This window comes from Melanerpes formicivorus, unplaced genomic scaffold (genome assembly GCF_026170545.1).
Source record: "Melanerpes formicivorus ecotype bairdi unplaced genomic scaffold, bMelFor1.0.p_v2 SCAF_18, whole genome shotgun sequence".
In the NCBI taxonomy this organism is placed as follows: Eukaryota; Metazoa; Chordata; class Aves; order Piciformes; family Picidae; genus Melanerpes; species Melanerpes formicivorus.
In genome coordinates, this window is record NW_027142370.1 from 8631817 (window position 1) to 8650271 (window position 18455).

General features: G+C 42.1%; 1 protein-coding gene across 1 annotated transcript in view; it reads left to right on the forward strand.

Annotated features, from left to right (window-relative positions):
- TBC1D14 (TBC1 domain family member 14) overlaps positions 1–18455 on the forward strand; it is a 63414-nt gene that overhangs the window by 7711 nt on the left and 37248 nt on the right. The window contains exon 3 of the mRNA XM_068149534.1: positions 9471–9591. Coding sequence (XP_068005635.1) covers positions 9471–9591 — 121 coding nt within the window. The remainder of the gene's footprint in view (positions 1–9470; positions 9592–18455) is intronic.

The window sequence follows — 18455 nt, forward strand, 5'->3', positions numbered from 1 at the left end:
GTAATGTCTCCATGAAATGTATTTAAATAGCTAATGTAGGCTCATACAAGAAAAGTCTTTTGTGATATTTTGCTTTGAAAGAAGAGTGGTGAGGCACTGGAAAAGGTTGCCCATAGAAGTTGTGGAGGCTCCGACCCTGGAAGTGTTCAAAACCAGGCTGGGTGGGACCTTGAGCAGCCTGGTCTAGTAGTAGGTGTCCCCAGCCATGGCAAGGGGATGGAACTTCACTGGCTTCTCCAATGACACCTCTGTGAATTTGGCTAAGGCAGTTAATCTCATGTCACACAAACAGGCAAATATAGGTAAGATCCATACCTGTGTTGAAGGGCTTTGACACTAAGGATTTGTAAGTGGCCTAGTAGTGATGGATTGTTTTATTGGTCACTCTAAGTGTATGAAACTTAAAACGCAGATGCTTGCCAAACACTTTGCATGGCTACTATGATTTTTCCAGATATCAGTTAAGGTTTTGTTAGTACCTCTTTTCCCTGTCACTTTCATAAGGAATGAGCACATCCAACATTCCGTTGTTGAGATGAAAGCATTTGCCATTCAAAGCAGTTGCATGACCTCTTCTCAGCGTGGCCCCTGTCTGAACAATAAGATGCTCCAAATGTAGATGCCCAGAGAAAGCTGTGAGTGAGGACTAGTCTACTTTTGGGGGATTGGGTTCTTTGTTAGGAGTTGGAACTTTCTGGTTTTATTTAAGGCCTTCATAGCATCTCTTATTTTTAGGATCTAATAGCTGAAGTGTGATACATTTTGAAGAAATGTTTGTAGAAATTAAGTTTAGACACCAAGCAGAATTGACCGTGTCTAAACCATTTTGAGCATGTGGTTACTCCATGTAAGTCACTTTTCTTTTTGTTTTTGCATGAGATGAATAGGCTGATAAGAGCAGGCTGATAAAACAGAACTGGCAAATACTGTTCTGTAGAAAGCTGTCTTAATTGCAAAGCTTAAGAGAAGCTGTTTCTTTAGAGCTGCTAAACTGGCTGAAGCCTTCAGGGATTTTTATTCTTAGGTTTAAAGTTAGTTCTGTGCAGCATAACTCCAGTCATCAGTTGTGTTTGACGTGCTGAAGCTTTTGTGGATCTCTGTTTGTTGCCATGGAACCAGACTTAATTTTGAAGCAGGAGGCTTCCCAGCACTTCAAAGCATGAACTTGTGTTACTCATTCCGGTAGCACAACTGCTAACTCAAACAAATGCTGTCCTTCAGCTTGGAGGAAGCACAGCAGAACAGGCGCATTTAAACCCTGCTCAAAGTAGGATGTTTAACTGCTGCTCAACTTTGCTCATCCCACAAAGTAAAGCCATCTGTGTAAATTCTGTTTCAGTGTAGTCTCTAGTGGTTTTGCCAGTGTTGCAGAAATTGTGGTTCTCGGTCTTGCCCTGTCTTCTTGTGCAGCACAGTGAAGAAAGGTCCTGGACTGTTCTCTGGCTGGTTCTTTCCTCAGGCTGCTGCATGCCTCACTGGGTGTGGCAGGAAGATCCAAAGTGAAAAGAGACTGCTTTCCTGCTTGCTTACACCTAGCTTTCCTCTCCACAGAGCTGAAGAGCTTAAGGCATTGCGGGCACAGTGCTAGAGCTCTCTTTAGGCTCCAGGTTAGCACGTGAAAATGGGTTTTTGCTTCTGAAAGCAGCTTTCACTGCTGACAGATCTGACATGTTGGTTGTTTTCAAGTGACATGTGTCCTTGTATCAGCTCTAAAAGGCCAGAGGTGTTTCATATACAGCAGGAGTTTGAAAAATTTCCTTTGAACATATGCAGGAACTCGATTTCAGAAATAATGTGAGCAAATAATTGTCTGGGAGACTAATGAGTCTGTCTTGTCTGTCCCTTTGCCCTAGCGACCCAGAGTAGCATAGGTTAATGAATTTTACCTTTGGACTTCACTGCTGAAACACAGTCTTGAAATGCTCAGGTCTTAAACAAGCTTGCTGAGTCAGGACTGTTGTGGTCTTACTGTAGAAGCTGTGCTTTTCATTGATCAGTTTGGTGACTGAGGATGCAGAGTAACTACATAAAAGACTATGTTGAGTTAAATAATGAGCCATGCAGTTCCCTTCCTTTCGAATGGACTGCAAGAATCCAAAGTCTTTACTGAGTTCACTGCTGTTCTTATTGTCTAGGTTTCTAGGAATCTGGATCTTTCTTTTCAGGGTACTTCTACAAGTTTTTGATCCAGACGCTGTAAGTAGCAGAATCTCAGGAAACCTCTGCAGGGAAAAGGGACTACATGTGAAGTAAAAGCTTTAAGAATATTAAATTTGATGTTTCCAGAGAATCTCTGCATTCCTGAGACAGCTGCTGAAGCTCTGTATCATACATAGAAGCAAGAGCCTAGTCCAGTCTGCAGCTTTACTTGTAGTATGGTAAGAAAAAGGACTTAAGTTTCAAAATAATAGCTTTTGGTTTCAGCATTAAGTCTGAAATCATGTCAGTTGTATGTGTTTGTGTCACACATATGTTTTGAGGTGACTGGTCATACTAATTCAGTGTTCAGAACTTAGTGATTAGGTCCATCAATAGCAGAGGTAAGTCACCTGTTGATGAACAGGACATAATGCTGTTTGTTGCTTTTAATGAGAGGACAACTCACTGTACTGCCCTAGTTTTTTTGGTAGGTATTCTGACAAGAGCTTCTTCTCAAGTCCATCACTTCCCTAGTATTCATAATTTATGTGTCAGTCCTGTTCCTCCACTAATCAAGTAATCAAAAATCCTGTGACAGAATATGTTGCTGGTCTTTCAGGATTTATTTTCTGTGCCTCTGGAAATTAAGTGGCCAGAGCCCCAGTTTGGAAAATCTATGGATGAGGGTCAATCTTCTGGTTTTTGAGGTTAAGTTGTGAAGGTTATAGTTAGTAGAATAGAATAGAATAAACCAGGTTGGAAGAGACCTTCAAGATCATCGCGTCCAACCTATCATCCAACACCACCTAATCAACTAACCCATGCAACCAAGCACCCTGTCAAGTCTCCTTCTGAACACCTCCAGTGATGGCACTTCCTCCACCTCCCTGGGCAGCCCATTCCAGTGGGCAATCACTGGAGTACTGGAGTACAGAATACAAAAGATCATTGAAGGATGAGAAAACAATGTTGTTATACTTTTACCTTAAATTCCATAACAGAGTTCAAATGTTTCCTGGATTGGATGTGGCACTTGGTGCCATGGTTTAGCAGTCATGAGGTCTTGGGTGACAGGTTGAACTTGATGATCTTTGAGGTCTTTTCCAACCTTATTGATTCTATGATTCCCTACTTACTGTTAATCTGCAGCTCTGGAATTTTCACTACTGTCCTTATTTTTCATCTGCCTTCCAGCTGGCAGTTCAGCAAGACTCTTCCAATTGTTTTGTCTCCTGAAAATAATTTTTCTGGAAAGACTAATTAAAATGTGGATGTGGGCATGCATCTTGAGAGCTGAAAATGGTACATGTGTTTTTAACACTTGTGGCAAAAATTTACTTGCAGTTGCAAATTAGTTTGGGTTAATGCAGATGAAATATTGCATCGATTCCTGTGTGAGCTGAGTCTTGTTTGTAGTTAATTCTCAGGCATATTTCTTTACAGTAATTGCCTTTTCTAAGAGTAAGGAACCCATTCATTTGCAAGTGGAATCTCTGTGCTAGATCACTGTAGTCTACCACAGAGCAGCACCAGCCATCTCCCTTTTCTTTTGCTCACAACTATCATTCTGTGTTGCTGAGGAACCTGAAGACTCTAATAATGAAACCTCCCAAGTTCTAAGCTCCTCTACCTTTGTATTCCAGGCAGCTGGTATGTCTTGGGAGTGGTGGGGGAAAAAAAGTTGTCTTGTCTGAAAGGCCAGGTGCAGGGGGGTGTGTGTGTGCACCAGCAGGCATCAGTGGTTGTATTTGTGTCCACCTCACTCGATTCCACCCTCTGACACTTGCTGTGTGGAACCCATCCTTTTTGCCTGTCGTTTGAGTGACAGGTGCCAGAGAAATAAGTCCTTGACTCCAGTGGTACCAAACTTGAGAGGCATCTCAAGGGGCACAGTATTGAGCCTGCCTGGCTAGAGAAGACTGTGAGACTTTTTCAGGAAGGAGATTTACATCTGACTTTAAGATCTGCAATATATTTGCAACAGAACCCATGGCACCACTATCTCCACTCCTTTTAGTGGATGGGTTTGTGTCCTGAACTGGGGGGGACTGGTGGGGAGGTGCCTTGACATAAATGGCTGACCTTGCTTGGGACAAACCACAGCTAAAATGTGGAAAAAGTGGATAGTTGAGGGGTTGGGAAGCAGTGATAAGAGCTTATCACACCACAGTAATTGCTGGCAGTTGTGTGGCTTCCTGTCTTGTTAGAAAGAGAATTGGACTGAACTAGATAAACTTTCTGCTCCAGTGGTGATGTAGGACTTTGTTTAAAAGCATAAGCTTGACAGAGCTTTAATAGATGCTGTATGGGTGGGTTTGGCTTGGTTACTTGTTATTGATGTGGTTCTAATGCACTGCTCATAGAACCAAAATGAAGTAGGTTTAAAGTTTTATTAAAAACTAAGGTGCTCCTGACACTGCTGAGTTATCTGTTGGTGTGGACTTCCTCTGTTCCCTGCAGAAAGTGCAGCTGGGCAGCAGTGCTGCAGCGTGTGTATGCTCAAGCAGAAGACTGTGGTCTCTCTTCCCTGTTGTCACAGGATGCTATTCATATGTAAACATTAACTCTGGAGGTAGAATTGAATTCTCTTGAGGCAGGTAATTCCTCTCTGCAGCTCAATTAAAATAACAAAGTTAAACAGCTGTGTGGTGCCAAACACTGTTTCAGGGAACTGTGTAAAGGTAATTTTTATATCTGAGATCAGTGATCTCAGTTTAACTTCTGTGTTTGGCTTTCCTAAAACGAGCCACTGCAGACATGTCAAAGTGTTCACACCTTCACTAGGAATGCAAATGTAACCCATGACATTTTAATGACTCCACTCTAATGATACTGCAGACAAGCTGTATCATGTGGGATATTCCTGTTAATATCCCTGTTGTAAATCAGCAGGATGTGCTCTAATGGCTGTGAAGAGGACAATGAGACCGAGATAATGATCAGCATGTGACCTTTTCTTTCCAGGCATGTCAATCCTTTTTACATTCAAGAACTCAAATTAGTTTGTGTGTCTTAAAACACTTGTAATTAAATGTGGAGATCTTTTACCCTAGGATTTCTGAGCTCATCTTTGAATTGAAGATCTGTTTGTTTGGATTTGTTGTTTTGTTTTATTCTGTTGGTTTGGTTTTGTCAAAGAGGCACAGTGGAATTTGTGCTCCTTGTTAACCTGTATTTTTCCATCGGGTAAGATCTCCTTTAGTTACCTTTAGAGTGGAATTTTTTTTTGGGTGAATTATGTTTGCTGAGAAGTGAGGCTTCTTAGTACTTTTGTTTTGCTTTTTTTAATCCCAGGGACTTGTGTAAGGATGGAGGAAAGGAATTCCTTTTTGTGCTGTGGCAGCAGAAAAACTAAACCTGCTTCTGTAAATTACTTGCACTTATCTATATATGAGAAATCATTGCTTCCTTCTAAGGGAGTTTTGTATTTTAAGGGTCCACTTGCAGTCCAAAAGTTGCAAGTAGCTGCTTTATCAGGACCCTGTGGTGCTGTCCACATTTCAGTATTCACTATCACTAAGGTTGGAAGAGACCTCAAAGACCGTCGAGTCCAACCTGTCACCACAGACCTCATGACTAGAGTAGGGAGGACACTACTGCCCACTGCAGGCTTTTATTGCAAAGTTCTGCAGAAACTGGACCAGAGAACATCCCATAGTAATTTTTTTCTCCCTTCAGGTTTTCTGAAGTGAGGTGCAAAGGGAGCAGCATCTCTTCTTCTGTGCCAGCCTAACTGTCCTGGGGTTTGTTGGAGCTTGAGTCACACCAGGGTTTAACAAAGCAAGAACAGGCTGTAGTTTCACAGTATCACAGTATAACTTAGGTTGGAAAGGACCTCGAGGATCATCGAGTCCAACCTATCAACACAGACCCCATGACTAGACCACGGCACCAAGTGCCACGTCCAATCCCCTCTTGAACACCTCCAGGGATGGTGACTCCACCACCTCCCTGGGCAGCACATTCCAATGATGAATGACTCTCTCTGTGAAGAACTTCCTTCTCACCTCGAGTCTAAACCTCCCCTGGCACAGCTTGAGACTGTGTCCCCTTGTTCTGGTGCTGGTTGCCTGGGAGAAGAGACCAACCCCTTCACGGCCACAACCACCCCTCAGGTAGTTGTAGAGGGCAATGAGGTCACCCCTGAGCCTCCTCTTCTCCAGGCTAAGCCTCCTCTTCTCCAAGCTAGTTTGTGGTTCTACATCTGATTGTACCATCTTATGGCTTCTGAGAACATTGTACCTTTGAGTTTTGAGATTTCAGAGTGCATAAAGATTGTAGGCATCAGGGGAACATCAGAACTTAGGCACAGACAAAGCAGAGCAGAAGAGGGAAGGGTAAGTTGCTTTGTATGGAATAGGAATTGTACATTGACATGTCTGATGCTTTCAGTTCAGTATATATTTTAACATTTTTAAAGTGAAATGGAAATTCCTGACACAGTGCAGTGAAAGGGGTGCCTGATGGCCTAGAATGTCCAGTGGAAATCATGTGGACAGGGAAGAGAGAGCTGGGCAAGCGCTGTGCCATCTGCTAGATAAGATGTAGAACAGATTACTTACTACGATGCTCACTCTGAAGGGAAAGCAGATAGCTAGGATTGTGGAATTGAACTGTAAGCAAGTGTGACATGACTTTTTGGGTTTAGTTTATCTTACAGGCACTTTCAGCAGAGAGCTATTGTACATCATGATTCCAGTTTATCCTTGTTTTGCTGTGAGAATAAAGGCTTAGTGCCACTCCTGAAATCTCTGAGGAGATTGGGGGGATTATTGCTTGCATTACCTGTGCTAGCAGCCTCTAATGTGGAGAGACTGAGAAAATTGCCTGTTAGTCCTTTAATTTTCATCTTACTGCAGTGTTAATGAATCATGTTGAAAGCCTTTTACTTGCAAAAGCAGTTTTGAATGTGCACAGAAGTGTCCCACAGGTGTGCTGCCTTTGGGGGCTCTTTCAGGTGTCCCTGGTGCTAGAAGTTCTTACATTCTCTGAAGACTGTAGTAGTCTGGAATTCAGTGCACTTGCTTCTCTAGTAGTCACAACCTAAAAGAAAACCTTTTGCAGTAACAGCTAGCCATGTATTGTAGATCCCATTACAGCAGCCTTGTGTTGTAGATCCCACTTACCAGCACTGGTTTTAATGATGTTATTCCTAACATGTTTTCCTTTTTGTTCTTAGGTATATTTGAGAGCCTGCTTGGTATTTCTCCACTTTAAAGTAACAAAGCATCTCATCTGTCTCTTTGAATTTTATTTCCCTGGTGGATGTCTCAAATGACCCTATAAATCCATCACTTTGGGCTCTCTTACACGTTATGAACTTGGTAAAAAGATAGTTACATACAGAAGACAGAGAATAATGCTTTATATTGCCATGGTGAAGGAACTGCTGGTGAAACAAAGAAAGCAAATTCAACTGAGATCTCTTTCTTGGGAATTGTTTTTGTGATTGTCTTTTTCTTACCAGCATTAGCAGTTGTAGTGGTAGCAGTGTAATCAAACTTGCTGATTAATGCTCTAGTTAGCTTCTAAATCTCTAAGCAGCATTACAGCTGTAAGGATGAGCTACAGGAAAGCCTCATCACGCTGAAATGGAGTATGGTAGTTACAGAGACAAAGTGGATCTTTGGGTTTGATCTATTAAGTCTACCTGTAGAATTATTTCTTGCTTCGAAACCAGCAGAAAGAGGGAAAATGTAGCAGTATATTTCTGTATTTTCCATGCTGTTGTTCTTCAGAGCTTTCCCTACAGTTGTTTCCCCTACATCTTTATGCTGGTTTTGTATGAGGTGGGGTAGGGGAGTGCTGAAAGGGATTTGTGGGAGTACAGTCCCTGTTTGGTTTTGACACCAGTGTAACTGATTTATGTGATTCCTGTACCTAAACACTTTGTTCTTATCTTTTAATATGATAATCTGTTCCTAGTCTGGATTTCAAGGTAACTGTACCCTTGTGGTGTAGAAGCACGTGATGATTTGTGTAAATAGATGCAGATTTAAGGATGGCAGTGTACCCTCTTAACCTTTGAATTCACTCCAGTGCATTCTGACATCTGTGACTCAATTGTTTTGCTCAGATTAAATATTTCTCCTGTATTCCAAGCAATATTATCTCTGTTGGTGCATATATGATACTGTTCATGTCAGCTGATCCCCAAGTGGCCAGGAAAACCAGCTTTTTAGTCTTCAGGCTATTCTTATTGCAGTTGGATAATCAGCCCCTTTAGAACATGAAGCTCAGTCTAGTTTTATTTCCCAAACTGCCACACTTTACGAATAAGAAGCAATTAGTACTTGGTGGGTCAACCCACTGTGCTTTAAGGTAGTAACTGTAAGGAAAAGCAGTAATGCCAGGCTGGAAGTATCCATGGCATGAAGGGTCTGTAGCTGCCTGCTGATTAAAGTAGCAAAAATGCTTTTGTCTCAGTGGAATTACTTATTTTTTATATTTTAAATGAGGGAGTGAACACCTATAGTCAAGCTCCCCATAAGCTCTACCACAAGCTGTGTAAATAAGCAAGCCGACTAACCTGGACATCTTTGACTATTTGCTGAACTAAGACAGCAGGACCAAGGAAAATCTGTTACTGTACTAATCCAGACATACCGTGGGTGTAGGATATCCGTTGTGCTCTTGGAGGAGCTGAGTGCTACCAGAAGCAGGAACACTGCTCTGTACCCTGTGTCCAGTTTTGGGAGAACATGTGGTGAGAAGACAAGCCTGGCACGTCTGTTGCTTTACGATTCAAAACAAGCACCGCCAGTTCTTGGTGGCTTTATGTCTAGCTTCATGACTGTTGCTGCAGTGTTTAAGCTGGTTCATTTGAGGCATTGCAGAGGGACTTCAGAGCTCATGTGTTTTGATAGCTGCTTTTAAAGTTGTTCAGGAAAAATGGTCTTTTATGAAAGCAGATCAAATGCAGCAAAAGGCTACTGTGTCTGCAACTTCTGTGTGATTTTTGGTCGGTAGTGTGTTGTAACAGGCGGGTGCAGAACGTTTATGCAGCAAGATGTTTTGCACCTTAATCTTACTATAAAAATGGGGCTGAGTGATCTAGGCAGAGGCTTAAAAAGAGGGATTCTTCTAGAAAGTTACAAAGGTACTTTTTATATCTACTAAAAGTTCTCATTTAACCAAGTCCATTTCCTGGTATGGTGATAATACTGCATTGCATGATGTACCTCTTGAGGATGGGAAACAGTGCCTGACAACACAACCACAGGAGGAGCTGGGATGTGTGATTGGGATACATCAAGTTAGCAAATTGTCTGTCCTTCTGTTTATTATAATTAATGGACCCTATTTTATAATCAAACTTTTTCTTTTTGTAGGAATTTGTTTACCAGAAAGCAAAGTGCAAGATTTGAAAAACAAAATGATGTGGGATGGAAGTTGTTTGGAAAAGTACCTCTCAGAGAGAACTCCCAGAAAGATCCAAAGAAAATACAAAAGGTATTTGCTGAATTCTCTGTTGGCATTAGTGGTTAATGTAGAAGCCAGTCAGGTTTATGAACCCTATGAGGATTCAAATAAATGAATTAGAATTAACCAGGTTGGAAAAACCCTTTGAGATCATTGAGTCCAACCTATCACCCAACACCATCTAATCAATAAACCATGGCACCAAGTGCCCCATCTAGTCTCTTCCTAAACACCTCCAGGGATGGTGACTCCACCACCTCCCTGGGCAGCACATTCCACTGGCCAATCACTCTTTCTATGAATTGCTGGGGAACTGGAATCCCACCATGAGTCCACCAGTGGAGAAAACAGTCTGCCCGCCTCAGATGCAATGGAAAACTAGAGGGGTTTGTGTGCAGCTGTGTTTAACAAGTATGGTGCAAGGCTCCGGGAGCAGACTGCAGGTGTGCAGTAGGTGGAGTGGCAGCCTAAGAACTGATAGCTGGGCTTTTTAGTACACCTTGCTTGTTCTGCTCTTACCACTCCATCAGTCCTTTGAGTCAGATTGTTCAGCCTTGATGATTATGTTAATACAACATAGCTTGTATCATACAAGCTGCCAGCAGCATGTTCCCACCCCCTCCTACCAACCTGCTTTGATTTGATCCACTCACACCCCCCTCCTTCCCCCTGCAATTATTCCTTTATCTGTAAGTTTTGAGGAGAGGAGGAGATGGAAAAAAATCTTGTTAATTTTTTGTACCAATGACAAAGTTTCCCAACTGGGCTGTGTTCAGCTGGAGACACAACAGGGTTTCTCTCAGGAGTAATGCTCTAACAGGAAATAAATCAGTAAGATTTATCAGTTGTGTTTTCCTGTAATAACTAGATCATGACTAGATGTGGAGTCAATTCTGCAACATATGATAAAGTGAAAAAGAGCTCTTGAAACAGCTAAATACATTGGTTGGCTCATAGGGATGCTTTTGTATGGGATGGAATGTTAGGTTTATAACAGTACTCTGGGAAAAGCATTTGTAAGTTGATTTGGGTCAGTTATCATTCAAGTGGATTTTCACATAACTTTTTTTTTTCTCCCCCCTCTCTAGTCCTAGATCTCAAGATCTGGTTTTGTGGCTTAAATGTTAGGTGGAAAAGAGTTGTTGCAGAGCAACAGCACCCAGCAGGAAACCCTGAAAGAAATTGCTACAGCCTGTGCTTTAGGCAGACGGTTCTAAGTTTCTGTTGAGAAGGGTGTGTTTTATCCAGGAACAAAAAAACCCCCAAAACCACACAGCAGAGTCTACTGATGTGTGGGAATTCTTGTGCAGAGCGCTCCAGATGCAAGCTGTGTAGTGTGGCCAGCTGCTGCCACAGGTTCCACTTCTGCATCCGCAGCCTCTGCTGACGGGTGGCAGTTGTCTAAATATACCAAGCTTTTCTAAGGGTTTGCTTCACCATGCTGTGTTCAGATGGTCCATTCAGGACCTCTTGAAGAGGAAGTGGTTGGCTCAAGCTGGCTGCTGATTCTGGCAGGAGCCAGCTAGATCTACAGTTTTGAATAAAGCATTGTCTTCTGTTGTGCTGAGTTTGGGTAGATCACTGGAAGAATCATTGTGACTTATGGCTGTAGCTGCTAATGGTGGGGTGAGCGTTTGCATGTAAATTTCATTCACACTTTAAAGCATTCTAGGCTGTCAGCTGTCTAGTGCAGCTTTTTAATGTTCTGCAGTAGAAGTCCGAAGGTGTAAATGAGTCATTTCCTGTGTTCTCCTCTGGGTTCATCTCCAGTTGTCAGCCTTCAGAAAGGCAGGATTTAGCTGTCATCGTGTGCTTGAGTTCCCTTTTTATTAAGAGTAGAGAAACCCAAGTGAAATTGCAGTGGAAGAAGGCTTAGTTACTGTGGTTAGTTTAAAGCTAACCTATGCTTGTCCTTGTTGCAGTCTCTAGAAATAAATGTAACTCAAATTTTCACACTTAAACATTATAACCCTAGCCTTGCTAGTTGCCTTAATGCACTGCTGTTTCATGGGTTTGCTTCTGATCTGTTAATAAAAACCCCAGCATTTATTTTAATCATATATAAAGGGCATCTTTTTTTGTGGAAGTAAATAAAAATGAAGAAGGGAACCTGTTTTGTCACTGAAGTTCTATTTTTTTGGTTTGATTTCCAGCAACAACTGTGCTAAATAAATTCAGCAATTACAGCAGGCTGTATTACCCTACAAAGAGCATGTTGCCCTTGTCCTGACTTGAAAATTACCTGCCTCAAACAAGCCTACTATCATATTTAAACAGATAAGCCAAGAATAATAGCTTTTATCCACAGTAAAGGAAAGGGTAACTGAATACTATGGCAGAAGGATTGCTCCTGAGTATTTTAATAATAGAAGAATGTAATATGACCCTCCTAGGTATCATTATCTAGCAGAGTCAAGCAGCCAGAGCACTGCTGCTCATGCTCTTAGAACTTCTTCACTTGTGTCATGAACATGTGGAAGCACAGACTGTTATGAACATCTAGAAAATAATAAGCTGTGAGTGTAAATTGTGACAGTTATGACAAGCTACAAAGTACTTTTTGGAAGGAAGGAAGGAAGAGGTTTTTTAACCTCGTCTTCCAGTTTTAAAGCTTTTATTTGAGTTTTATCAGTCTCTGAACTCCTCATAAGTAGTCAGGGTCAAAAGACCTGGAAGCTGGAGGGATCCTAAAGAGATATACCAGGTGACATGTGAGGATAGGTATCTCCCTTCTGAGATGCAGATATTAGAGAGAAGCTTTGGTAGCTGTTATTGCAGTTAAAAGTTCACTGGCTAGTCTCTACTGAAGGGTAGAATGTGCTGAAGGGTGGAATGTGCTGCCCAGGGAGGTGGTGGAGTCACCATCCCTGGAGGTGTTCAAGAGGAGATTGGACGTGGCACTTGGTGCCATGGTCTAGTCATGGGGTCTGTGTTGATAGGTTGGACTCGATGATCCTCAAGGTCCTTTCCAACCTAAGTTATACTGTGATACTGTGATACTGTCTGTTTCAGTGCCTGTGTTGTGGTTTAGGGAAAATGCAGAAGGTTTAAAGTTGTCCTTAATGGAAACAGTTACTTTATAGCCCAAGTTGATACTTGGCATGAGATGGAATATAAAATAAGCATGGCACATGATTAGTTTTAAATGCAAGGAGCTTGACTTTTGCGGAAGAAGTACACATTTCTTCCTAAATTCCAACATTTCAAGGCCAAATACCAGGTCTTCTGAAAACTTGCCATCCATGGGTGGAAGTTTGTTCTCATTTGTTGTTAAATGCGAATCCAACATGCAGCTGGCATTTGTTTGTCTGTTAGTGCTTATAAACAGGCACATGAACATCTCCGTCTTTGGTAGCCAGTAAGTCTTTTTAGTGTGGTAACCTTCTGGTGTGTTTACTGATAAGAAACACACAGGAGACTTTCAGATTTTTCCCCCTCCTGTAGAGGCCAAGCCTGGAAATACCAGCACGTACTATTGAACATTGCTTTGCACAAACACTTGGCAAAATATCACTGTGCAGCAGAGCTGGAGATAAATCCCTAAAGGCAGGTGTTTAGCCTCTAAACATTGTGGTGGAACTGCCAGTCCTAATAGGAGACTAGAACTTGCATTGCTAAAATGTGAAATTGAGAAAGCTGCCAGACTTCAGTGTGTTAATTTTGTGTTAAACAGAATCAAAGTCCTGAGAAACCTGGCCCAGTGGTTTCCTTTGTCTGCCTTTCAGTTTGTACATCTGAAGCCTCATCTAAAATTAAAGAATTGGGGGAGGTGAGGGTTTTGACAGGCTGACTCTTACCGTGCTCACTAGCAACAACCAACAAAGCTGATGTGCTTTGCTTCTGCAAAATGAGTGGAGTTAGGGCATGCATGTTACTGAAAACCCAGAGGATCCAGATATAGTAATTCTTAAAATCCTAGACTGGTGCTTTTTCCTTGAGTGTCTTTCTGAAGGAAGACTGGGGAAATCTCTTTACATTTTATGCTCTCCTTCTCCCTCCCTCTCCGAGGACACTTGACCTAATTTTTCACCATGACTTTATTATGCTATTTTTTGTGCCTCTTAGTAATTTCCATGTAAAAAATTTCATTTGCTGTATTGAGGAATTGGCTTGTTAGCATGACAAAGTTCAGTGGCAACAGTGCCATGAATATTAAAGCCTGGAGAGAGTCATTTCATTAAGCTTAATAATGAAGGTACGTTGCCTCCCTTCATGTATTTTATTTGTGTGTAGCATTGAATAGCTGCAATCTCTTCTCCTCAAAACTGAACCTTAAGTTGTAAAGAAGATTACATTCAGGAGAATTTGCATGTTGATGGAGGGGTTTTTGATAAAATTAAAGAGAGAATGCACAGAAGTCTACCATGATGAGAAGTAATAAGCACAGCATCAGGTTGACTACAAAAGCTTTTTTTTGGACATGTAAGAAACCAGCCCTGGTAACTGCTTCAAGGCTGGTGTCAGGGATCAGAGAAGCAAATGTGGAAGTAGACAGCCACTCAAAGAGGCTTCGGTGCAACAGTCTTACCACCTCACTTTTCAATAATTTCTAATGGCAAACAAGTATCAAACTTGAAGTCAGAGATCCTTAGAGATGCACACATCATGATCAGGAAAGGGAAGAGAAATTAGGGATTTGAAAAGGAGAGGGGAAGTGGAAAATGGTTGAAAGTATCAGGTGAAGTACCTTTCTCACACTAGCTTGGTGTATGTGCTGAAGTCATGTAGCTAAGTACAAGCCTGCACATACTTACCTACACAGCTGTTTGCAAACAAAAATACTAAGTGTGCTGTGGTGGGTATCTGAGCAGCATCATACTACCAGTTGTGCATTGCAAAGTAGATGGCATTGCTGAGTGGCTTTCATGCTGTTGTGAAGATTGCAAGTACTTAAGGTCATATTTACAACTGACTGGAGGGCCTGCAAGATAAAATACCATATTCCTGTGACTGTAACCCACAGTTAAGTTAATGCATTGCCCATTTCAGAGTGGCATCAGCATGAAGCTGATGTGTCATGGAGAGTCCTTTTATTTCTCTGTCTTACTCAGAATGAGGGGGCAGTTCTGAAATCATCTTCAGTCAGGCAGAAGAGCATATTACTTGAGACTAGATAGGAAAGATAAGCTTTCTCCTGCAGCATCAGCAAGATGTGAAATATCAGAAGAAGTTGCTGAGAGATTATTTGGAAGGGTATGATGCTGAGGTTACACAGAAAATTGAGGTGAAGAGACCAGTGAGTGGACATAGGTTTTATGTAAAGTGATGTTTTTATAGCCCTTGGAATTGATGTTTAAGGGATGCACTGAAAGCAGATGTTGGGAGTATTTTAGTCTAACAGATGTTCATTAAAAAGGCAAACAATGTAACTAGTATCTCTTGCTCAAACATTTACCAGATGCCTGCCCTGCCGGAAGCCTTTCTTGTAGATGTTTCCACTTGTTTGATACTGCAGCATATCAGATAGTGTCAGTATGTAGGAAGCTATGCACATGTTTGTATATGCAGACTAATTTAAATCCTTTTCAGTCTTCTTAGTGGGGTTGGGGTTTTTTTTGTTGTTTCTATGACTCATTTGAGTTGCTTCCAACAGCATGCTGTACCAGCATGAAAGCTGAAAGACAGGCAATAAAGAGCTGTTTTAAGCCACATAGTTCATAGGTGTGCTTTGTGTCTTGGTGTACTTCACATACAGGGAACTATTCTGCATTATTTACATACAGCACAAGTGAAACGTGAACCCTGAGGGTGAGAACCACCTGATACGTAACACATTGCATGAGTAGAGGTGGCAGACTCCAAGACAGCAAACTGTTATTCATTCTTGGAAGACCTAACTCGGCCTTATGGAGGCTTAGGTTTTAAATGTTCCTTAATTTGATACCTCCGTTGCTGCAAAAGTGATACTATATAAATACATATATGGAAAAGTTGTTGAAGTAGCCCAGTGGCTGGAGCACAGGACTGCAAAGCAGAGTGTATGTCTTGTTCTCCCTTTATTGTTAACCTTTTGGGGAAATGTGTGCATTACTTTATTCATTTTTCTTCAGTGTGGTCATGTGAGACTGCAGTTGCAAGTTCAAGTTTTGTATCCCCTGTATTCAGAAGAGAGAGGTAGATGCTGCTCAGGGGAAAAGGGAGAAATTTCAGGGTGCTTGAAATGATACCTAAAAATAAGTAATGTGAGGTTTTCCTCATGTGAACTGGTCATAATGTCCTACCCTTACACTCCTGAAGTATTCCTGATATAAGTGTGGAACAGGAGAATGCTGTGGTACTAAAGATGAGCAGGATGTCATGATGGAAGAGAAACTTAGAATAATAGAATGCAGTGGGTTGGAAGGGACCTTTAAAGGTCACCTAGCCCACCATCCCGGCAGTAAGCAGGGACATCTTTAACTGATTAGGTTGCTCAGAGCCTGACCTTCAATGTCTCCAGGGATGGGGCCTCCACCACCTCCCTGAGCAATCTGTTTCAATGTTCCACCACTCTCATAGTAAAGAACTTCACATACATAATGCTATTTCAGTCATGTTCTGTCATTACATTGCTATCTTCTGCTCTGATGTCCTTAAAAAGATTAAAAATAAATATGTATATAGATGGGTAAAGCAAGTAGGGCTGATGGATCTTGAGCGATTAATTGTCGAACTTGCCAGGATACTTGGGCAGATGTGAGGGTGAAGTGTGTAGCTCTGATTTCTCAGGTAGTTAGATTAGTAACTAATAAACTAGTGGCATTTCAGAAAAGTTCTCTACTGGAGTTATATAAAAAGCCCTCAGATATGGATCCCTTAAGGACTTGTTTGGAGGTTTAATATCTGAGCTCAGCAGTTTGTATTCTCTGTCTGCTAAAGGTACTCTCATAATCTGCTCTTTGCCTGAGGTGTCAGTCTCTGTAAGGTCACTTTGATTACTGGTGTATGTAAAGGCCTCCATTAAATTGCTGCTTTTTGTGGCCTGATGCCATGTCAAGAATTGGATCATAGTTTTCCAGCCCAAAGATCACAAGTTTCATGAACCGCTGGTTTCAATTAAGATTCTGAAAGAAACTGTCCTGGTGCTCGCTCCTTTCCTTCCTTTTCCTTCCACATTTACATTGACCGAGAGCAGAGACTACCTGAGTAATCAAACCAGTCCAACAAAACTGGAAGCTTTGTTTCTAGCAGTATCACTTCCTCAATCTACTGTTTTGTAGATCCACACAACTACTTAATGGTGACACCAAACAGTGGTCAGAAGGGCCAGGGGAGGCAGTGAAGTGCTGTGTGTCTGTACCAGCTTAAATTTGCCTGGTTAACTGCTTTATAACTAAAAGGCAAGAGATTGCAAATGGATGTGCAAATGGATGTGGTGTGAAGCAAGAGAAGGGCATGTTGGAGCAGTACTTAGCAGTCAGACCCACAAACCAGGAAAGAACAATTTTGTTTGCATATGCAATTCCTGTCCAGTTGCTACCTTGTATGCTGAATGGAGTGGGAATTCCAGTGGAAAAAAAATAGCCTGTGATTAAAGCTTGTGCACAACTCATTTGAGTAGCCTTAGGTCCTCTTATAATTGTGGCAGCCTAAAAATAGTGCCTGGTACCATCTGGCTGTGTAACATGTGGCCACTGTAGTGTCCTTAGCTTTTCACCCACAGAAGTGTCTTCATGACACCAGGGATCACTCTTTCCCAGTCAGCATTCTGCAGAATGCAGAGATGATGGAGCTTCTCTCTTGGTAGGCTGACAAATGGCTGTTTCTTCTGTCCAGAGATGCTGCAGTTGTTGTTTTCGGCCTGCGAAACCACTGTGATTAGCCACAGGAATGCTGTTGTCCACCGAAAGCAGGTCTGCCTCATGGTCTGAAGTTTTTCTGTGTTAATGGCTGTAATTCTACATAAATGCTATGTGTGGTAACTTACAGTTTGAGATCACTTATGAGAAAAGGCTTTTTCACACTGGAGGCTGTAGTGCTTTTCATGAGCTGTGTTGACTTGCCACTGTGGTAATCAGTGCTCTGACACTAGATACTTGGGTGGCAGAGATCTGTAATTAATGTGGTGGCAGGAAGGAAGCTGAGATACTTCTACACCATGAGCTGCTCCTCATGTGGTATAACGTCGCTGCATCCATGAGTTGGATGGGAATTCACGGCTTGAGAACAACAGCTGATAGAACAGCTAGCAATTTTGAGGAGTTATCTTGGCCTTGGCACAGCTCACCTCTTGAAAGCAGAATGTGATGTTGTTTTCATGTTGGTCCTTGCTGCTCATGTTGTCATTCAGGACCAGGCCTTGATGAAGGTGGTGAGCAGTGCAGCGAGGGAACTGCAAACCATGTCTAGTAAGGTTAAGGAGGATGAAATCCCTAGTAGTGTGCTGTGACAAGGACAACTAATGGTTGCAGATGAATAGATAACAGCATAAAATGTGGGTCTACCTAAGATGGTGCCACAAAAAGTTAGGTATCTCCTGAGTTAGGTATCAAGAGGATTTGGACAAGAGGCACTGTATTTAACAAGATGTAATGTGGAAGTTGACTGTGCAGGCGATTTATATAAATGTGTAACTTTCAGAGCTGTCTGAAGAGGACAGAGCATGAGCTGTACTGAAACGATGCTTGTGCTGGATGAAGTGTTTCAGCACGACGCTGCTGCTCTTTCTTCGGAACTGATTTAAGAGCTGAAGGGTTTAACTGCTCTTGCACTTAAGGACTGTCCCGAGGGCTGGCTCGGCAAGGGACAGCTACGCGGTACCTGCAAGCACCCGGCTTGGAGCCAGGGACGAAAGGATGGGAAGCGCAGTGTGGGAGACCAATGGAGAGAGATGCTGGTGTATCAGGAATGCAGCACCTATCGCTTGGGCTGGTTTAGCAAAGACAAGGATGACTGTAGCTGAGGCACATGAGCTT